Source organism: Emys orbicularis, chromosome 10, assembly GCF_028017835.1.
Source record: "Emys orbicularis isolate rEmyOrb1 chromosome 10, rEmyOrb1.hap1, whole genome shotgun sequence".
In the NCBI taxonomy this organism is placed as follows: domain Eukaryota; kingdom Metazoa; phylum Chordata; order Testudines; family Emydidae; genus Emys; species Emys orbicularis.
The window spans coordinates 50,130,095-50,151,130 of NC_088692.1; the positions used below are offsets into that span (position 1 = coordinate 50,130,095).

General features: G+C 54.7%; 1 protein-coding gene across 2 annotated transcripts in view; it reads right to left on the reverse strand.

The window, feature by feature from the left end:
- Window positions 1-405: 405 nt before the first annotated feature.
- Window positions 406-21,036, reverse strand: part of SEMA7A (semaphorin 7A (JohnMiltonHagen blood group)) — an 80,872-nt gene continuing 60,241 nt past the window's right edge. For both annotated transcript variants that reach the window (XM_065412602.1, XM_065412601.1), the window contains 10 exons: window positions 20,636-20,717; window positions 16,111-16,221; window positions 14,215-14,354; window positions 13,454-13,635; window positions 11,120-11,228; window positions 9,513-9,711; window positions 4,995-5,110; window positions 3,773-3,924; window positions 2,301-2,374; window positions 406-770 (listed from right to left, as the gene is read on the reverse strand). In XM_065412602.1, the coding sequence (XP_065268674.1) occupies window positions 406-770; window positions 2,301-2,374; window positions 3,773-3,924; window positions 4,995-5,110; window positions 9,513-9,711; window positions 11,120-11,228; window positions 13,454-13,635; window positions 14,215-14,354; window positions 16,111-16,221; window positions 20,636-20,717 (1,530 nt within the window). The remainder of the gene's footprint in view (window positions 771-2,300; window positions 2,375-3,772; window positions 3,925-4,994; window positions 5,111-9,512; window positions 9,712-11,119; window positions 11,229-13,453; window positions 13,636-14,214; window positions 14,355-16,110; window positions 16,222-20,635; window positions 20,718-21,036) is intronic.

Genomic DNA, 21,036 nt, shown 5'->3' on the forward strand with positions numbered 1-21,036 from the left:
TCAGATCAGCCCCGTGTTACTCTTTGGTGGCATTAGCTTCAGTCCCGTCTTGCCCCCTCTCTTTGGTGGCCTCAGCTCCTGTGCTGCATGGAATCAGGAGAGGGATCTGGGCTGGTTTCATCCCCTCCATTCAGTGTCCCTAAAACACCTTCCGGCATAAAGCTGCCATGATGGATTCGATGGGCACAGACATGTGGGGGGATGGAATCCATCTGCTTCGAGTGGAAGGGATGCCACTTACGAAGCTGAGAGGGGGGCCAAGGTGCACAAAGATGAATGTCCAGAGAGCAGCCACTGGGATGGGGCTATCCCTTCCTTGCTCAGGTGCTGGTAAGAAATTGAAGAGGATCAACAGTAGTCCAAATGGTGAGTCCTGGCCCATGGGTGTGGACACCACCCACCCTTTCACTGGAACAGCAGGGCAAGAGCCATCATCTGCAGGAAGCCCAGCCAGAAGGAGGGGGAGGCGGCCACAGCCTGGCTGCTCTGCCTCAAAGTCTGGGAGGGCACAGGCTGCGTCAGCAGCCATTCCTTCACGAGGGTTTGGGAGAAGCCATTCTCCTCCGAGATGCAGGTGTAGCGCCCGTAGTGGTCGTGGGTCATGTTCTCGATGAAGTGGATGCAGGGCCCGTGGGTGGAGCTGCAGTTCTGGATGCGGCTGCTATTGTGGTGCCACATGTAGGTGGCGGCGTGGGATTCGGTGGGGCAGTGCAGGAAGTAGCGGGAGAAGAGCGCCACAGTGACGTTCCGGTAGCTCTCCGGGCTGTCCACTGGCAAGAGAGGGGAAGCGAGACAGTTGTCCCCAAAACATGGTCCGGCATGAAACCAACATGTTTCCCCTTACTCATGGGGGGTGGGGTGGGGAGAAGGTCTCAACCCACCCACCTATTCTGCATGTCCACCCAACCTGAATACACAAGCCTGATCTGAGGGGAACATTTCCATGGACTTCAATGGGCTTTGCAAGGCCAGGATTTGGAGGCTCCCTCCTGCCTCTTTAAAAGGCCCCAGACCACACCCAGGCAGATTTTAAAGGAGAAAAAGGCCCCTCTCTGTCCGACCCCAGCAGCCCCCTGAAATAAGTCAGGGCCAGCTGGGTGCCTGCAGAGTTCCCATTGCTATCAGTGGAGCAGGAGACATGCATGCAGGAAGGGAATGTGGAACCTGGCTTTACAGCAGCTGTGAGGAACCATTGCTGAGAACAGCGGGATGAAGGGTTACTATGGATCGTGGGGGCTGTACACAGGGTGGTCTGATTCCAGCTTCCTTTGACTTCAGGTATTTTATAATGGTTAGTTTGGCTGTGCCCCATTTTCCTGGGCAGGAGTGGATCAGACCTGCGTGTCAGACTCTATACTGCTCATAGCGATTCTCTAGTTCAAGTGGCAGGGGCCTGTGCTTTCAGAATAGGAGGAGCTGAGCTCTAGTCCTGAGGAAGTTGAGTGGCCTCACTTGGCACTGTGCTTCGTGCCATGAAATGCTAGGGGCTGTGAATCCATCACCTTATTTAACTACAGACAGGTATTAACACAACCCTGCACATAACAGGAGTGAGAGATTCAGTCCTTCTCACCTGATTGCAGGTACTAGCTGCTTAATAGCTTCAGTCCCCCTTCCCACAGAGGGGATAGCAGTTTACGCATAACAGCGCTTACTCTTGGCCACTAAGGGTCTGTCCTCACTCCAGTATTAGCGGGGGGGAGAAGAGAGATCAGTACTCCTGGGTTAACCTCCAGGTGTGAGCAGCCACTGCAAAGCCTTGACCATGTTAATACATCCTCACTGGTGCTGTGCTCCACCATGGGTTGCTAGGACTTCTGGGGCCCATTCCAGGATTCCTAGCACTGCAGTGAGCTAAGCCTCTCTCTGATTCTTCCCAGTGAGTTGTGGGAGTCTGTCCTGCTGGGCACAAGGTGGATTTGGGGAAGGCAGTGAAGGACTACCAACTCGCAGGTGCATCCTCGCTGCAAAGTGGGCAGGTTACCAGCGCCAGCGAAAGCAGCCCCCAAGCACTAGCCTGCACCCCCTGCCGAGCCACCTAGCCTGGGTGCAAAGCACCACTAAATCCGGAGAGTTTAGTGGGACGGGGGTTGGGGCAACACCCAGGAAAGAGCCTGAGTCAACTCTGCAGCGAAGGCAGATCCTACAAGGTACAATCCTCCCAAGGAAGGTAAAAGGGTGTATTAGAAACCTCTTCCTAAGATATTAATTACCTACCCTACCCGCGTCCCAACCGCCCGACTTTTCCCAAGAGCAAGTGGCTCTAGAAATCAAAGAGCAGCGCTGATCGTTAAAAGTACCTTCCTGCTGTCTGAAGACCGAACGGGTACATATTTCCGGTGAGGACTCCAGGGTCACATTCTGTAGCATTGTCCTGAATAGAAGGGAAGTGGGAACAACCATTAACAGAGAAATAAAAGTCACTGAGTTGTTTATATTGGATTTCTTTCCTGGCCTTTGAAGATTTCTCTCCTGTGGATCAGAGTTGGCCCTCCTCCTTCCTGGCCCACCAAGTGACTGGGTGAAGGGAGAGAGAGACGTTGTACCATGTCCAATAATCTCCTCCACACACATTCACTCTGCACCAGTCTTTTAGGGCCTGTCTACATTAACAAAACAACACTAATCCCTGGCTCTTATCTAGTGCATTTTATCAGTAGATCTCAAAATGCTTTATCAAAGGAGAGCAGGATCATTATCCCCATTTTGCAGATGGGGAAACTGAGGTAGAGAGGGGAAGTGACTTGCCCCAGGTCACCCCGCAGGCCAGAGGCAGAGCCAGGAATAGAACCCTTGTTTCCAAAGTCCCAATCCAGTGCTGTGGCTGCTAGGCCATGCTGACCGCCTGGTGTACACAGGACTGTGACCAAATCACCTTCTTGTCTGGGAGGACAGGTAAAGCAGGTTATAACCACACTGGAGAGCCAAGTGCCAGCCTGGGTAAAGCCATTAGTAATACTTAGTGCTGTTTGCATTGGTAGATCTCAACAGCTCAGGCTGTGATACTTCTCCCCTCCCCTTGCACTCTTCCATGGGAGAAACTACACCCAGTAACACCTGGGCAGGTAAGTGTTCTCCATGTACACAAGGATCTCAACTGCTTGTGGAGCAATGGGCCAGAGCATGAGCTGGGGTCAATTGGTGCAGCTCCATTAACTTTGATATCACTATATTGTCTGGCCCCATGTGAATAAGGGTCTCTCAGGCTGACGCAGAGGTAGGTAGGTATCATCCCCTTCTCATTGCTGGGCACTGCCGTGTTCCACCCCAGAAGTGGGTGCATTTAAAGCAGGGAGTGAAAGCTCCATCTAGGCTCAGGATTAGCCAGGGTCGTGGCCAATGGATACAGTGCTTTCTGGAGGAAAAACTAGCATGGCTAGGTCAGCTTCCATGCTGCAGTCAAGGGGTGTGATTGCAGCTCAAGCAGACACACCCAAGCTAGCGTTAATCCTGGAGCAGTGAAGCTGCAGCAGGGCGAGCTCTCTCATAGGCTGTCCAAACCCACCCAGTACCCTGGGGAGCTCCTCGTGGGGCAAGCCAGCGCTCAAGCTTCCACTGTTGCAGCTTCACTGTTCCAGGACCCACGCTAACTAGATTGTAACTCGAGGTCGGCAGCTTGAGCTGCAATCTCCCCAGGTGATTGCAGTCTGGATAGGCTTTACGCCTGTGATGGGGAAAGCAAGGGGGTGTTAAGGGTCAGGGTGTGTTTATTGTCACCAGCACTGACACCAGAAACAAGCAATAAAACAGTGAGCATCAAAGGGAGACGTACAGGTTAGTTTTAATGGAGACGCATTTCCCATCTGCCCATCCGCAGTAAGGATCCTTTGCCATGACGCAGCTCTCGCAGCTCCTGTTATATACCTCGCACATGTCCATGGGCAACTGGACCACCTCGGTCGGCGAGCTCACATACAGCTTTGCCTGCATGGGGAAAACAAGGCAGAGCTATTACTCCAGCAGCAGTTCCTCACACCAGGCGCCTTCCTGAACCCCTTCTAGTCACAGAATACTCTTCATTCCAAAGGCTCCCAAAGCTCTCAGTGGGCTAATACCTGCACAACCAAGGATCACTACCATTGCAATGCAGCCATCTCTGGGGTGGAACGCCGCAGCTGTGTAACAGCAGACAGCACGGCGATGCTACACAACAAGCAGGGAAGTGAAGAAGAACGTAGCATCCCACCAGAACTGCAAGAGGAAGCTGAAATTGCAGCTACCCAGGTTGGGATTTGGAAACTGGGCCCTGGGATTAACATCCCTGTTCTTCCAGAAAGTGGCTTGGAATCCCCAGTGCTCAGGGGCTTGATTTGATGTCTGGGAGGCAGTCTTTGCCCAGCAAGGAGCAATTCCAGGGAACGTTACATCTGGAGATCAGGTATTTTAAGGTGTCTCTCTCCCTTCCTTTACGGCTAGCACCTGACCCTTGGTAGCGTGAGTGATTCGCCCACAATTAGCAGGTGGCATCAGGACTCTAGGTAGGACTTAGGGCAGCGTTTCTCAAATGGGGGGTCTCAACCCAAAAGGGGGTCACAAGCCTATAATATATGTGTGTGGGGGGAATCACGGTAGTGCCACTTACTTCTGCGCTGGGTGGCCAGAGAGCAGTGGCTGCTGGCTGGGCACCCAGCTCTGAAGGCAGCACCGCCACCAGCAGCAGCGCAGAAGGAATGGTGGCATGGTATGGGAGTGCGTCGTCAATTTTTTGTGGGGGGGGGGGGAAATGGGTGGGGGGAGTCGTCAGAGGGGCACCCAGCAAAAAAAGTTTGAGAACCCCGACTTCGAGAAATGTCCTTCAATCCTATGGGAAGCTGGAGGCAGCTCCAAGATATAGACAACCCAAGCCCTGATAGGAAAGCCAGGCTGTTTCCAAGTCTGGTGCCCAGATTCTGTGGCTTGTATCACTGCAGGTGGGCTGCAGCCTTCCAGACATCTCCTCTCCGCTGCGGGGGGCTGGGATGAGGCCATGCAGAGCGACGGAGGAAGGAACTCACCCTGCTATGATCCAGGGTCATGGCCAGGATGGGAGCTTGCTGTTGAAAGGGCTGGATCTCCAGGACGTTCAGGACGCCGTGCGGCATTGCCACCATTTTGTGGATATACCCTTTGTCTGCAAGAGACAGGAGAGCACAGGTCAGCCCACAAAGCAGGGAGACTTGGAAGCATAGGAGGATGGTGCCAGGGCTACGCAGGGAGTGGGGGAGAGAAAAAGCAGGGTCAAGATCAATGGCCCTGGATCTAAAAGCAGAACCTGCCTTTTCTGCAGCGTCTCAGGCTGCATGGGAAGACAATGCCCTCTTTGTGAAGCTTGGTATGAATTAGTCACAGGAACCAGCAGCCCATTGGAGCTTCCCGCAAGAGGCTGATTCCAGGGCCCTGACTGCTGCTGCTACGGATGGCAAAACAATGGCAGCCTTTTCGGAAAGGGCTCAGCAGGGCAAAAGCACCATGGGGAACACGGACAACAAAGGCTGGTCCTGTCACTGAGTGCGCTCAGCTCCATACTCTGCAGCCCCCGGGAGCTGGTTCCCCGTTGCCACTTCTCACAGACTGGGAGAGGAGGCCCTGCTGCTAAGAGCAGGAAGGTGTGACTGTCCCTTTAACACCACGGAAAGGAAAATAAACCCAACCCAGATCTTTCCTCATCTAGGGGAATTTGACTAGACCACAAGTCTGGGCTCTCTTCCTCCTGCTCATGAATCACATCAGGTTGGGGGAAAAGGAGGAGTACACACCCTCCTGTCCTTTTCTATTTGGATGCACACCTCCCTGTCCTATGTCACAGGTGGCCGGAGGGTTGCACGCCCTCTGATCCTGCCCCTACAGCACCTGCATGACCCTGGGGAGTACAGCCCACTGAAACTGACAATGCTGCACTGGGCCATCCCAGGGCACAGTGGGGCCGGGCAGTGCTCCCAAACGCTGCCAGCAACCAGCCCACCTGGGAGGGCACTGTTGCCAGAGGGAGGAATCCCAGGCTCAGTCTATGAGGTCGCTGTACCATTGGGGAGGGGTGCTGGGAAGGGAGCGCCACCTCCAAAGCTAATGAGCTTCCGGCCCTGGTTCTGTCTCTTGTCCTCATGCCCAAGCCCATTGATGCTCCTAGGCAGGGACAGAGGGGTTGGGGTGGGGAGGAGAGCACAAGGGCATTGCCACCACCACCATTTAAAAAAAAAAATAATAATCTGCTGCTGGGTCCCACTTTTGAGCTCTTCTCTGCAACCAGGAGGGCTAGAAAGCTGAAATTCACATGTAAAGTTTTCTTTTTAAAACAATGATCACCTGACTCCAGGAGCTGGGGCTTTAAAGAAAACCCCGAGCATTGAGACTAGCAAGAGCAGGCGATGCTGCAGAGAGGGCTCAGGAGAGGCTGTGATACTGGAAGCACGGGGAGGGGACAGCTCAGTCCTGAGCACATGATGATGCGGAATCACAAACATTCTATCCATTCACCTAGCTTAGGTACTGGAATATTGGGGGCCGCACAAGTATCTGAGCGCCTCACAATCCTTTATGTATTTATCCTCACAGCATCCCATGAGGCAGGGCTCTGCTATTATCCCCATTGTACAGATGGGGAACCGAGGCACAAAGAGACTAAGGCCCAGATTTCAAAAGTAGCTAGGCACCATCCTTCCTACCCTGCTGGGCACTGATCTATCGAGTACGACAGTTTGCAGCAAACCTCTCTAATAGGGAATTGGGAGGACTCTGGAGTCAGACATAGTTCTCTGCATTCGGCTCAGGGCGTCGGCTAGATCAGAAAGTCGGGTCTGTGGTGGGCAAAGATCCAGCCACGTCTGCCAACGTGGAGCTGATCAGGGCACTTACACAGTGAAACAAAATCACCAACCAATAAAACTTTCCAGCCACACACACACACACACACCCACACCCACACCCACACCCACACCCACCCCACCCCACCCCCTTTGGAAAGTTCCCATGCTGCTCAAATGATAGAACAGCAGGTGGAAACTGGGGAGAGGGAGCAAGTGCTGGCTGGAGGTTTCTATGGAAATCCTGGGGGAATGGAAAGCACGAGAGGGAAATATGGGGATATGAGTGTTCATAGAAATAGCCACATGTTTCAGGGTTAGGGAGCCAAAGCTCATGTTCTGTGTCCTGAGACTTTTCTCGACCCTTGGGATTTGGATGAATCTGGAGGTGTTTTACATCCTACCGACTGGAAAGTGGTTGGAAGCCACTAGTTAATTGAGCTGCGTGGGAAACTGTTTTCTCATCCCTCCAGTATTTTCAAGGCTTTGAACATTTTTCCCATCTCAGAGAGAGACAAAAAGTTGAAATCTCAAAAACATTCGCAAACCAAAACCAAAATTCAGCCCATGTCAAACGAAAGATTTCGTTTCAGTTTCAACCTTGGCCTTAAACCTTTTTTTGCTCCACTAAGCTTAAACTTCTAAATCAAACAGGACAACCAGAGATGGGGGATTGGCAGGGCCGGCTCCAGGCACCAGGCAACCAAGCACATGCTTGGGGCGGCACGTGGTAAGGGGCGGCCAATCTTGGGGTGGCGGGGGGCAGCGCGGCGCAGCATTCCGTGGGGGGGGCGCTCCGGCGGCGCGGCGCTCGGCGGTGCGGCGCTCGGGGGGGGTTTCCCGGCGGCATGGCGCTCGGCGGGGGGGGCAGGCTCTGGCGGCACGGCGCTTGGCGGGGGGGGCGGGCTCCGGCGGCGCGGCGCTCGGTGGGGGGGCGGCGCGGGGCGCGGTGCTCAGGGGGGCGGGCTCCAGCGGCGCGGCGCTCGGCGGGGGGCGCGGCGCTGGGGGCGGGCTCCGGCGGCGCGGCGCTCGGCGGGGGGGGGGGGGCTCCGGCGGCGCGGCGCTCGGCGGGGGGGGCGGGGCGCGGCACTGGGGGGGGGTTCCGGCGGCGCGGCGCTCGGCGGGGGGGACTCGGGGGGCGGCGCTTTTTTTTGCTGCTTGGGGCAGCAAAAAAGTTAGAGCCGGCCCTGGGGATTGGGGTTTTTTTTGGTATCACAAACGTCAAAATGAAACATCTCAACACTTGTGAAAGTTTTTTCTTCCCCCAAAGATTAGTCAAGTTGGGAGATTCATCAAATCTGACCCTGTTTCGCAAACAGTTTCCGTTTGGAAGCATTGGCGGTTTTTGACCAAAAAGGTTCCCAATCAGCCCTACGGGTGGATGCTCTGCTGGTGGGCAGGGCAGGGCAGGACTGGGAGACAGCCTAGCCTACCCCACCTTCCCTGCTGGGAACCTCCGCTCCTCCCCCACTGGCCTCTGGGAAGTGCCCACCTCTCCCCTCTGCCATGCCTTGTCCCCAGGGAGGAAGCAGACCAGATTGTGACAGCAAGAGGGCAGGAGCTCAGAAGTGGCTCAATGGGGGGAAGGCAGGCCAGCACTTGGAGGACACACACACACACACACACACACACACACACGAGATGGGTATTCTGAGCTGCTGCACCTTGGCATAGTCACCTTTGCACAGCCCCAGTGTTCAAAGGGGGGGATGGGAGAGGGTTTGGATCTAGGCCTTTGCATGGGGAAAAGATTCTTATGTCACCCTAAGCCAGGCTGCCCAACCCTAGCTCTGTACTGAAAGCCCCAAACAATAAGCAGCAGGAAGGGTATATGCCTGCCAGCCACTGCCAGCTTCCCCAGAACCAGAACATGGGCGTTTGCAGCGCTTCAATTGTAATGAAAGAGGTGCTGGGGCTCAAGCAATTTTTTTACTTTCATAACTGATGTGGCAAGCCCAGAGGTACCGGGGCTCTGAACTGCCAAGTCTAGAGTACCGGGGCTCAGCCCTGGCTGCCCTTTGACAAGTCAGCACCTACCACAAAGCAATGTCACAGCTACCACAGAGCCCCAGAGCAGTGGGTATTAAATATATGGCACAGCTCTGAAATGTCACTCTCACACACACACACACACACACCACTTTTCCAGCCTGTACTAAGCACGGGAGAGAGCCTCCACAGGGGCCTGATCCTCAGCTGGTATAAAGTGAGTCTAGTTCCACTGAAGCCAATGATGGAAGGAGTCAAACGGAGCTACATCCATTTACACCAGCTGAGCATGGGGCATGTGATTGCTATTTAGTAAAGGGCCCCGTTTCAACAAGTAAAACCCAGGGCACTGCACTTAGTCATGACAAACTATAAAATACAGATGTTCCAGCACAGGGCCTTCTATATCAGGGTGTGCTGTAAAGAACTGGCTAGAGGTAGGGATGTGTATGTGTGTACACCCATACCGATTCCAGCTACAGGATGGAATTGGAACTGTTTACCTGTGTGGCATATGCCCTATATTGCTAACAGCTCATGGAGATTCTCCTTTAATGCTTTAGGAGCAGACTGCTATGCGTTCTATTCCTGCAGTCACTGGAAATTTCCCAGTGGCCATAGGATGTAGTACAGGGACAAATGCAGAGTCCCTAGATGGCCATGGATTAGTTCCAGTCCAGTGCTCTGGAAGGGGCTGCCCTGCCTGAGTCCTGAGGGTAAAAGGCGGAGAAAAATGGTCAGTACCTGTCACCAAATAGAGGACGTTGTAGGTGTGTCCGTCTCTCGCCTGGATGCAGTGCACACCGATTTTCTGGTAGTGATTCTTGCTGTGGAATAGGGGGCTATTCCTTGGGGCAACAGGCTGCACTCTTTCCTCCACCTCCGGGTGGAGGTCAGCTATTTTGAAAGTCTCAGGAGGGGTACGATTTCTGCCCCAAGGGCACTGAGTCAAGAGAAAAAACCATCACCACATTATCAGGGCTATCCAGATCCACAGGGAGACCAAGACATGGGTGAGCCATCTCCCCTGCTAATTCCCCAAGGGAGCCCCGGGACGAGGAAGCTGGTTACCAGGGATGTGCTCAGGCACCTGTGCTCTCTATGTCAGCAGAAAAGCCTCTGGGGAGAATTCCCGCAGCACAGCTGTGGCATAAAGCAGCCACAGGCCACCCTCAATGCCTGGTGCCAGGGGCATGCCTGGGGGGCAGGCTCTGGAGGAAGCGGGGCCATAGCACAAAGCTCTAAGGCAATTCTAGGCAGCATTGCAGCCCGCTCAGGGTGGGCTGCCTAAACTTCGGCCCCTGGCACAGCCCAGACCCAGGAGGGTGCAGAAGGGGCTTAAACCACCATGCCACCCCCTGGGCTGGAAGGTTTGTCTCCAAGAGGCACAAGCAGCCCAAATTTCAGAGGCCGTCCCTGGTTCCCACCAGGGAGGCAATTAGCTAATTGGGGAGAGGGAACGTGGTTTCTGCAGCAGCTGCAATCCCGAATGCTCCAGAGATGTCAGTCACACACACCCAGTGTCCCCCCTGGCCCCATGGGGACACGCTAACAGCCTGAGGCACAGGAGAGCCAATCACCCCTGTCTTCTCATGCAGTGGTCATAGTCTTATCCAGCCCTGTTATATCATAGAATATCAGGGTTGGAAGGGACCTCAGGATGTCATCTAGTCCAACCCCCTGCTCAAAGCAGGACCAATCCCCAGACAGATTTTTACCCCAGTTCCCTAAATGGCCCCCTCAAGGATTGAACTCACAACCCTGGGTTTAGCAGGCCAATGCTCAAACCACTGAGCTACCCCCCTTTATATACATTAAGGACTGAAATGTGCCACTGTCAGCTGGCCAGGAATTAGATTGTAAGCTCATTGGGGCAGGTACCATCTTGGCGGAAGTGCCCTAAAAGTGTGGGGGGGGGGCCCACAGGTACCCAAGCACCCCCCTGAGGCCCTGCCCCTTCACTGCCCATTTCCCCTCTCCCCCCCCCCCCCCCCGAGGTCCCGCTTCCCGCTCACTCCTCTCTGCCCCCTCTCCTCCTGTTGCTCGCCCTTACGTCAGAAGTGGGAGGGCATAGTCCTCCTACTTTTAAAAGTGGGGGCGGGGGCATGGCCCCCTGGCCCTCCCTGTTCTGGCACCCCAGTACAGCACCTAGCATCATGGGCTCCTGGGCCTGCACTGGCCCCCCAGGCACCATGCGACTAGAACTAATCAGTTTCCCCCATTTTACAGGGGGAGAAGCAGAAGCAGCACAGAGAGATGAGGGGACTTGCCCAAGGAAGAGTTGGGAATACAAGTCAGATCTTCCGCCTCCCGGTGCTTTAAGCATCAGACCACCCACCCAGAATACTCACCTGTCCAGGACGGATGTGGGGCATGTCCTTAGTGTAGCCTTTGAGTTTCGATGTCCGGAACACCGTGTCAATGTCACCGATGGTGTAGACGCAAACGGCAGAGTACCCCCTACAAGCAACGGAACAAACTAGGATGAGGGCCTGGCTGCCACTCTGCTACTGCTCAAATTCTTAGCCATTGTTTCTCCCAAGCTGGGGGTGGGGGGGGAAGGTTTATTACATAACCATGGATAGGGACACTTCTAACTATATCCCAGATACATCTCAGCCAATGAGAATGGAGGGATGAAGCAGCAAGTCAAAGCCATGTGACAGTGGACTAGTAACCATATGGGCCAGGATATATTGGCCAGGACATCGTAAACCTAAAACCGTGACTCAGGCAAAACTCCCACTGAAATTAACAGCAGGGGCACCAGGGCTGTGCTTAGTACAGAGATGCCGAAGTCTCTCTCTTCCCCAAGGGAAGATTGTCTATCTTAGGTACTTCTATGGCCCTGTTCCTGGAACCTCACAGTCTTTAATGGATTCCTCACAACCCCCCTGGGAGGAAGGGCAGTGTTGTTATCCCCATTGTACAGATGGGAAACTGAGGCACAGAGAAACTAAGTAACTTGCCCAAGATCACATGGGAAGTCGGCAGCAAAGCAAGTGAGTCTGCGTTGAGGAGGAAGAGGAAGGTCAGGGCTCCTGCAGGGGGAGAACTGCAGAGTGAAGCTGCAGGGAAAGGTGGTCTCCTGCAATGGTCCCCCAGGACAGGACATGTCCTCAGGAAGGAGGGGCTGAGCCCAGCTTAAGCCTGGGTGGATGATTGTGTTTGAAAACTCTTAATAAAAACCCAGACCCTCGGAAGGGCTGTGACTGAAAGAGACTGAGGAGTTTGTTGAAGGAGCCCTGGTGAAGAGGAAAACAGGAGCAGGGCACAGCAGAGGTGCCCCTAGCCCTGAAGGGGCACTTGGGTGGCAGCCGGCCCCATTACACAATAGGATCACATTGTAATGTGGCAGCAAATGCCATACCACTGGCATCTTCTCAGCATGCCGCTACCTCAGCGTCCAGTGACACTGCTGTCAATACAACAGCCTCTCCTGACGGACCAGCAGGCGGGGAAAATAAAGGCTTTAATTGCCTTGCGTGCTCGTAAAAATTGGGAGAGTGCTGCCAATTTCAGGACATGCAAACACAAGCATCGCCAGGGTCTCTCTCCTGGATCTCACAGAGAAACCAGCTTTTCAAGAAGTGTTTGCTCAGCACCTAGCCCAATGGGACCCTGATCTCTGAGAAGAGCCTTTAGCCACTCCCATAATACTTTTCTCTTTCTCTCCCCCCCCCAATGTCCTGCGCATCTCAGTGGTGTCTCAAATCAGCAGCATTAAGCACCATAATGAGAAACAGAAAGGGGAGAGTGCAAAGCAAGATTCCTTGAGCAGGGATTGCTGGAGGAAGCGCCGTACAGGAGCATGTTGACCCTGGAGTTAATAGTTTGTCACAGAGCTGACACTTGGCCTCTCCATCTGTGCATCCCTGGGAAGATGTGCCCCTGAAAGTCTTGACTCACACTGGGAGAAAGCAAGAGAAACAGACAGGATGGAAAGGAGCAGCAGACACCCAAGGGCTAGGCATCCCACTGAGAGGGCTCACCCCAGGATTACAGAAAAACAAAATAGCCCATAACATAAATACTACAGGGAGCGAAGGGAAAGACTATCAAGGTTAGGACCCAGAGTGGGCCAAGTTACTTGGGTTAGGTTAAGACATGGAGACCGTCCTGGCTTCACCCAGAACTGGCCCTAGTAGGGGCAGCCAGCCCTTTTTATCTGGCTTGCTGGGCCCTGATTGGCCTTTGTCTGCTCCCATCCCTTCTAGGCACCAGTGGATCAACTCTCACTGGTTCTGCCTGCAGCTGATCATGGGAGGCCTCTCTAGGCAGCCCCTAGCTGTCCGAACTCGCTGCTCTTCCCTCCCAGCAGGACACCTTCTGAAGGCAGAGTGCACCAAGGTGTTGGCGACCCCAACAGGGGGCAGTGAATGCCTGGTACACCCCATCACAGGGCCCCAATCCTGCAAGGGATTGGGGCCTTGATGGGGATGAAGGTGCTCAGCACCTCCCAGGGTTGGGCCCACAAGCTGCCTTCTCTGATGGTGTGAGGAATAAAGCCACGGGTGGCAAATAGGAGCAGAGGAGCACGTGCTTTCTGTCTCATGCCTTTCCCTCTCAGCTATGAGGGAGCTGGGGTGAGTGGACCAGCTATCTAGCAGCCAGCTCCTGAGGTGCCTTTGAACACCCCTCCCCTCAGCTCTGAGGCGGTGACCTGTGTGGGCCGAGATACTCACCAGCAGTTAGAGAAGAGTCCATACACTCTGGTTTCCCTCCAGTTCTTGTCTGACGGGACAATGAAGACATCCTGCAGCAAGTCGAAGTTGCTCTTGGTGGCCGGGTCGACGCAGACCAGCGTGGCCTTCAGGAAGGTGGTCCACTTGGAAGCAGAGAGGGAGCTGGTGCCCCCTTTGTCTCCCTGGGGGACACAGCAGAGCCTCAGAGCCCATCCCAGAGGAGGGGGATGCAGAAGGGAATCTCTGGTACACCCCCAGCCCCTTGAATGGCTCTCCATTATCTATCTATCGTACTTACATGCCCCCCCCAATCACCACAGCATGTGAGCACTTCACTATCTTTAACGTGTTTATCCTCACAATACCCCCGTGGGGTAGGGCAGAGCTGGTATCCCCTTTGTGCAGAGGGAGAAAACGAAGGCACTGAGAGACTGAGGGACTTCCCCAAGGTCACGCAGGACGTCTGTGGCAGAGCCATGTCCTGAGCCCTGGTTTGCACCTTGGACCACCAGACCATCCTTTCAGCTTGCTCCCTTCCAGCACTTCACTTCTAGGCAGGTCAGAAATCAGGGGGTGGTTACAAGCAAAATATGACCTATGGCAGCCAGGTTCTCTCTTCACCTCCAGCACTGCTTTGTAATGCCCACAGCAGCCTCCTCACCACGTGGCCGCACCAGCTCCCAGGAGCAGGGGAACTCATGGAGGCAATGCCATTGGCTCCCACACTCTCTCTAACCCGCCCTGCCTGTGCCACCCTGTACCTTGCACAGCTGGGCCACTCTGGAGACTTTTAACGGGGCCTCGGGACTCTTGTCCGGATTGTCTTCTCTAAAGAAATAGTAGATCTTGTCATCATGGCGCTCATCTTGCTTGATGACAGTGGCTTTCACAAATGTTGGATCTGGAATGGAGGAGGAAGAGCTGTGAGAATGGGACAGACAAGCAGACGTGCCCTAAGGGGGGGAGGGATAGCTTAGTGGTTTGAGCATGGGCCTGCTAAACCCAGGGTTGTGAGTTCAATCCTTGAGGGGGCCACTTAGGGATCTGGGGAAAAATCAGTACTTGGTCCTGCTAGTGAAGGCAGGGGGCTGGACTCGATGACCTTTCAGGGTCCCTTCCAGTTCTAGGAGATAGGTATATCTCCATATATATATATATATAAAAACCCTCTCCTAATACAAGGGCATCTGTGACAACCATCACCAGGGATTGAACCAGGGACCTCTAGGACTTAAACAAGTGAACTTCTACTGCTGGAGCTGAAGAGCCATGCTACAAAGCCAGGAACTGAAACCAACTCAGATCCTCTATAGATCATTCACAGAGAGACCACCCCTGACACACTCATCAGTGGCTTACCCTGGTTTAAGGCTCTGGATCTTGCCTTTTGCAGCTTCCTTGAAATGTCAAGGCTTTGGAGTCCAGCTCAGTCGAGTCCCTAGGCTGGTTAGCATGGAAGGAAACCCGTTCCATGGAGACAACGGAGTGCTTGGGGGAAATGCCACGGCATGGAAAGGAGGCCCAGCGGGCTTTGCAGTTGTTTGTGTTTAACTGGGGAAGTCCGGAAGGCTGGTAATGATGCGAGAGCCCTATTAATATACCTCCCTGGCTCCATGAAGTCAGCTGGAGGGGAGCGCTGAGGCTCATTACTTCGTGTCCCCCAGCACGGAAGAACCTGATTACGTGATGCCCTGGGAGCATCTGCTTTGTTTGCTTCTGCTGGCTCTGTGTTTGCACTTGACTTGCTGCCATTTTTGGCCCTCATCTGTAAGGGGGATAAAATCCCCTCGCCAGGTGGAAACCCCTGACTCTTCCCTTTGCCAATCCACCAGCGGGGTGGGGGGGAGGGAAGAGGATGCTTTCCAGATTTGGGTTCATTACCAGGCCCCTGGCTGGAGCTATAGGAGCAGCAGCCTTTGGGCTTCACCAGGTGCCCATTTATGGCCAGATGGGCGACTGAAGCTCTCTGCTCTGTTGCCATGGGACAGGCAGTGATTGCAGCTGCCAGGCCAATTAAACAGCTGCATTTCCTTCCGGCTTCAGACACGGGATGCTGCGTCCGTTTTTTCAGTTCTTTTTACACAGCTACTTCTGTTTTCCCCAAACCCCCCCCCCCCCTCACGCTGGAGGAACGGTTCCTCTGCAGCCACTGCCCAAAGCATTTTGCACAGCACTGGCATTTAATCCCCATCATTACAGGAATAACTTCCCCAGTGCAGCTAGAGCAGGGGTCCTGGGAGTTGCTGTTTCCCTGTTTGCTAGCAATGGCTGGGGCCAAATAACAGGTGGAAGTTGTTTATCACTCTAAGGATGCCTTATTGTTCAGTGCTGAAAAGAGCAGGCCAGGAAATGCTTTGATTTCCTCTGCTCCAGCGTACGGCAGCCTCCCCACGGCCCCTAAGGAGACTGCCTTGCCTGCCACAGTCCCACCCCCTGGCATGCTGCTGCTGCGCTTGAGGACTTGTCCCAAGCCACTTCCTGACCCTGTGCAAGTGCAACCCCAGAGCAGCAGGTAGGACTACAGTAGGGGGCAGAGAATGCAGGACGGCTTGCGGAAAGAGAACAAGGTGGAGACACCCTTACATCCCAAGATCATCCTCCTGCTGGGCTTAGCCTGGCAGGCACCCCCAGGCCCAGGGGCTCTCTGCCATACTCACTCTGCATCACTGTGTCGCTGGTGTAGAGCTCCCCAGTCCCTCGGACCTGGCGGAAGCGGGGTATCTTCCCATTGTGCTGGTGCAAGCTGATGGTGGAATAGATGGCTTCATCTGCAAGATGGGAAAGATTGTTTGCAACCGACTGGTTTTTAGTTCTGCCAGTACTCGCCGGGGGAGTATTTTTCCCTCAAGGGATCTAGCACTGGTGAAAGGAGCCAGGTTGATAACCCTGGAGGACGGATTCCCCTCAGATCCAATGAGCAGGCCTGCCCTGGGTCATGGTAGTGCCAGCTCAGCCTGCATCAGCCCTGGACTAGCAAAGAGCTCATTCTCCAAGGCCCACTCACGCCGTGGCTTCTGCGCTGGGCCAAGCCCTGTCAGTTGGGGTGGGGAGGGGGGCTGGCTTTGGATACAGACACTTGTCCCCTGGGGGCCAGAATCAGCAGCATTGCCCCTTAGCGAAGGAAAGAAACAATTCAACAAAGCCATGGAAGCAGCTCTGGTTTCCCAGGGGCAAAAGAGGAGGGGAAGGTTTCAGGGGAGAACGGCATTCACAGCAGCCTTGGACGGGGCATGGGGATGACCTCCCCACTCCACTGCCTTCTCCCCTGGGCATAGGGCTCAGTGCCAGGGGCGGCAGGTTATATGGGCTCCTGGTGCCCGAGCACCAGGAATATTCAAGGCTGGGGGCTGTGCTCCACCAATATCTGGAGCTGGGTTTCTCCCCTGGACATGCCTGGAGCGGGCACCGGCCCCTGCTGCCGCCACCGCCCCCCCCCCCCCAGGAGCGTAGCTGGGGGGAGCGGCCGCTCCCCTCTGTGCACATTTTCTAAAAGCGGCGCCTTTCCAGTTTCCAGGCAGCCAGCACTGGGCTCCGGACTCGGAGACTGGAGCCAGGTTTTGTGTGTGGCCGCCGGCTGGCTCTGGGCGCCGCACCCCCCCCCCTGCATCCCCAGCCCAGCTCGCTGGCTCTGGGGCTGCAGGCAGCGTGGGCTGGTTGCTGGGCTCCCTGGGGATGAGGAGGAGGAGGCTCCCTAAGACAGGGTGGGCTCTGCCGGGAGGGGAAGAGGTGGTAGCGCAGCCCCCCTGCGCAGCGGGGGGCTGAGGAGCAGCAGCCCCATGCAGAGCGAGGCAGCTGTGCGGCAGGGAAGGGGGCTCTGAAGCCCAGCTGGTGCCGGTGGAGAAGGAAGGAAAAGGGGGGCGGGATGTTTTTTTCTCGTGGTCTCTCTTCAGCGGAGGGGGCTGAGGGAGCGGCAGGACCAGGAGGCAAAGGAGCGACTTTGGGTTATTGCCCCCCCCCCATACTTACCCCCCCCCCCCAGTGCTGCGCCCTGGGCTGTGGAACTGTGCTTAGTGCAGCTTGTGAAGGAAAGAGGGGTAAATGTGCTTTAAGGTGCCAGTTATGTCTCCTCAGTCTCACTGCTGACTAGCTGCAGACCCAGGGCTCAGAATTAAGCAGTGTTCTCAGGGACTGTACAGACGCTATACTAGTTTTCAGTTGCCTGCTAAATGCTTCAGCCATGCCACCTTTTCACTTAGCTATCTCCTGAATAGTGGTGACTGGGAATGGGGGGTGGGGGGAGTGTAGCAGATGCCAATTTGAGGTGAATAGTCTCTTGGACAGATTCTACTGGGTTTATGGTGCTTTGTGCTATGGACTGGAGCAAAGTGGCTGGTGAATAACCAGGAATCTGGTTAATAATTATTCTCTAAATTCAGTTTTCTTCTTTCTCTCTCTGTGAATTATCACTAATTCAAAATAGTAGTGTGCAAGTTGACTGGATAATGGTAATAGCATAATCTCTTGTTATAACACTGTAAACCCTACTACCTGATTAGTAATTTGATATGTCGGGTGGCGCCTTTTTTTATGTGTTCACTCCCCCTGATGTTAGAACCTGGCTACGCCACTGGGGAGGGGGGCTTCCTAGACCTGAGCAGCTGGGGCTTAGGTGAATTTTGTGACACCCTGCCCCCCCACACACAGCCACCACCCTGTAGTCCCCACTCCTGCCCCACGCTGGGCAAGGGGCAGCCCCATCCCCAGTGAGGCTATGGTGAGGGGCAGTAGCAGGGGAGGCCACACGTGATGGCAAACCCCCCCGCCCCGGTACCCACCATAGGGGAGGCGAGTGGGCTTTCTGGACCTGAGAGAGGCCCTAGGAGCATGTGCAGTGACCGTGGTGCAGAGTGAGTGTGCTGCGGGGGAAGAGGAGGGGTCCCTCCCCTGGAGCTTGCTGCTGCCAGTGGGGGGTGAGTCCTCTCTGGCCCTAGCCCTGGGGCAGCCTGTCTGCACCCCAAGTTCCTCATCCCCAGCCCTGCCCCACCCCAGAGCCTGCACCCCCAGCACCCCAACCCTGAGCACCCTCCTACACTGTGAACCCCTCATCCCCAGGCCCACCCCAGAGCCCTCACCTGGGGGGGAAAACACACAACTTAAAGTTGGTGGTCAGTTTGGAGTATCATTGTGTTTAGCACAATACTTGATTATTTTACACCCTTTAAAGTATATAACTAGTCGTATACAGGTGTTACAAAGTGGGAATGTTCTTAATGTTTTCTCTGAATACTGTGTGGGTGCCTCAGTTTCCCCTATGCATTTCTTAAGGATCTAGACAGTGGGATAAGGGGGTGTGATTGTTGTAGAGCCCTAGAGGGCCAGTGTGATGGTGTCTGCACAGAGAATGGCCGAAACCCTGTCTCTGGCCTGGGCTGCTCTCCTGCAAGGTGCCAACTGAAGGTGTTGGAGAACAAAGATCAGATGGCCTCCTAATGCCTGGAAAAGAGACAAAGGCCAGAGGAGGGAGTGTTAGTGCCTGTGCGGTGTGGAAGGGGATTCTGGGATGCTCTGGAACCACTCCTTCAAAGCCAGTCAGGACTCTGGGGGAGCCTCCTCTCCCTGAGCATACTGTCTCCAGGGCAAGAAGCTTACACCTTCCTGGGTCTGACCTCGGAGCATTCAGCATGAGCTTCCACACCGTGCTCTTCCCGCAGCGAGTCTGCCCAGGCAGGTCCTGGGGCAACCAGAGGTCCCTGCACCCCAACTCTGCAGTCAGACATGACTCTCAGCCAGCCGGGAAAACAGAAGGTTTATTAGACGACAGGAACACAGTCTAAAACAGAGCTTGTAGGTACAGAAAACATGACCCCTCAGTCAGGTCCATCTTGGGGGGTGGGGAGCCCAGACCCAAGTTCTGGGCCTCTCCCCATTTCCCGAGCCAGCTCCAAACTCACACTCCCTCCTCTGGCCTTTGTGTCTCTTCCGGACAAGAAGGCCATCTGATCTCTTTGTTCCCAACACCTTCAGTTGGTACCTTGCAGGGGAAACTGAGGCACCCACACAGTATTCAGAGAAAACATTAAGAACATTCCCACTTCGTCACAACAGGTGCAACAAAATATAATACTGTATATTGAAGCAGGCAAGTGCTGCTTCTGACTTTCCACTTTTAATTGACCCTTGTAATCTTGTGGTGCCGACGTGTTGTAGCTTCATTTTATCCCAGCAACAAATTCTTGATTTGTAGGACCACTAATAATCAACAATGGATTTTTTTCATAGTGATATTGTGCAATAAAGAGAAACACTGCACTTAAATGCTTACGGCTTTCAGTCCATGTTTACACTATTTAATAAAATATATATATCGGCTTACAGGGTGGGAGCGGGGGGCGGGGGGGCAGCACCACCATTTTGGGCACCACCAAAAATTATACAAACCTGCCGCCTATGCTCAGTGCTGAGAGGTACATGTGGGGATGGGAGAAAACCAAGGGCCCCAAGATGAGGCGGAATGAAAACTGGCGCCTGGAAGCCGATCACAAGGGCTGAGCCTTTGTATGCCTGCCTGGGTGAGGAGGATGGGGCCAGGTCCCCTGCGAGACGGCAAGAGAACCCACCGGCCTCCCTTCTTTGGGCAAGTGGATGAGGCGTTGGCAATGCCAGACTGCCCAGCAGCTTGGGCACGAGTGACAGGGGAGGGTTTGCAGGGTTACTGCCCGTCACCATGGACTCTGGCCAACCCTGGCAGGACAGTCCCAGGCTCCCTCCTCACACTGCTCCAGAGATAGGCTCTAGCCCAGCCCTGAGGTGGCTCACCCTCTCCTGAGGGGATCCCATCTCCCTCGCTGCTGGGCTTCTTCAGCTGCTCTGACGCTAGACTTAATGGGACTGACCCTGCACTGGGGGCCCACAACATCACCCTGTTCTTGGTCGGAGGGCAATGCCCACTTCATGCTCATTCCACCTTGAGCTTCTCCCCAGCACGGAGATCTAAGGCCTGTCCTCTGACCAGCACCAGGCCAATTTACAGACCAGCGATGGCACGGCATGGAGATGGTACCATTCCCCCAAAGCCCCTCCCCCAGGAACATGATCACATAAACAGGCAAAGCCAAAGACCCTGGGCCAGCCACCCAACTGGTGGAAATCAGCGTGGCTCTACTGACTTCAGTGTTACACCAGCTGGGGCCCTGGCCCTGCGGTTCTACGGGCCGAAGAACAGACACAAGCATTTGGACTTACCATCAACAAGGACCAGGGAGTTCTGGTTAGGCACAAAAGGGGCCAAGCCCTGCGCAGCCACTTCAGATTTATTCCGATCGGCCTGGGGAGGGCAGAGGGAACAATTAAGAGTCATTGTTGGTAGGAGGGGTTCTGGCACCTTGTTGTATTCTCCCAGCAGAGTAAAGCAATCAACATCTGCTCCAAGTCCCCTCTGGGGCAAGAGATTACCTACCCCCCACCCCAGCATCTGGACCTGGCATGTGCTCTGGCTGCAGGCTGTCTCATGCAGAGCTAGACTGGGTTGGTGCACCAGGAAGCTCAGGAAAGGTGTTTCCTGTGAGTTAAGGCTGGGGGGCGAGGGGGGTCAGGTCACGTGCTCCAAGAACAACTCTGGCATCAAAAGCTAACTTGGAGGAACA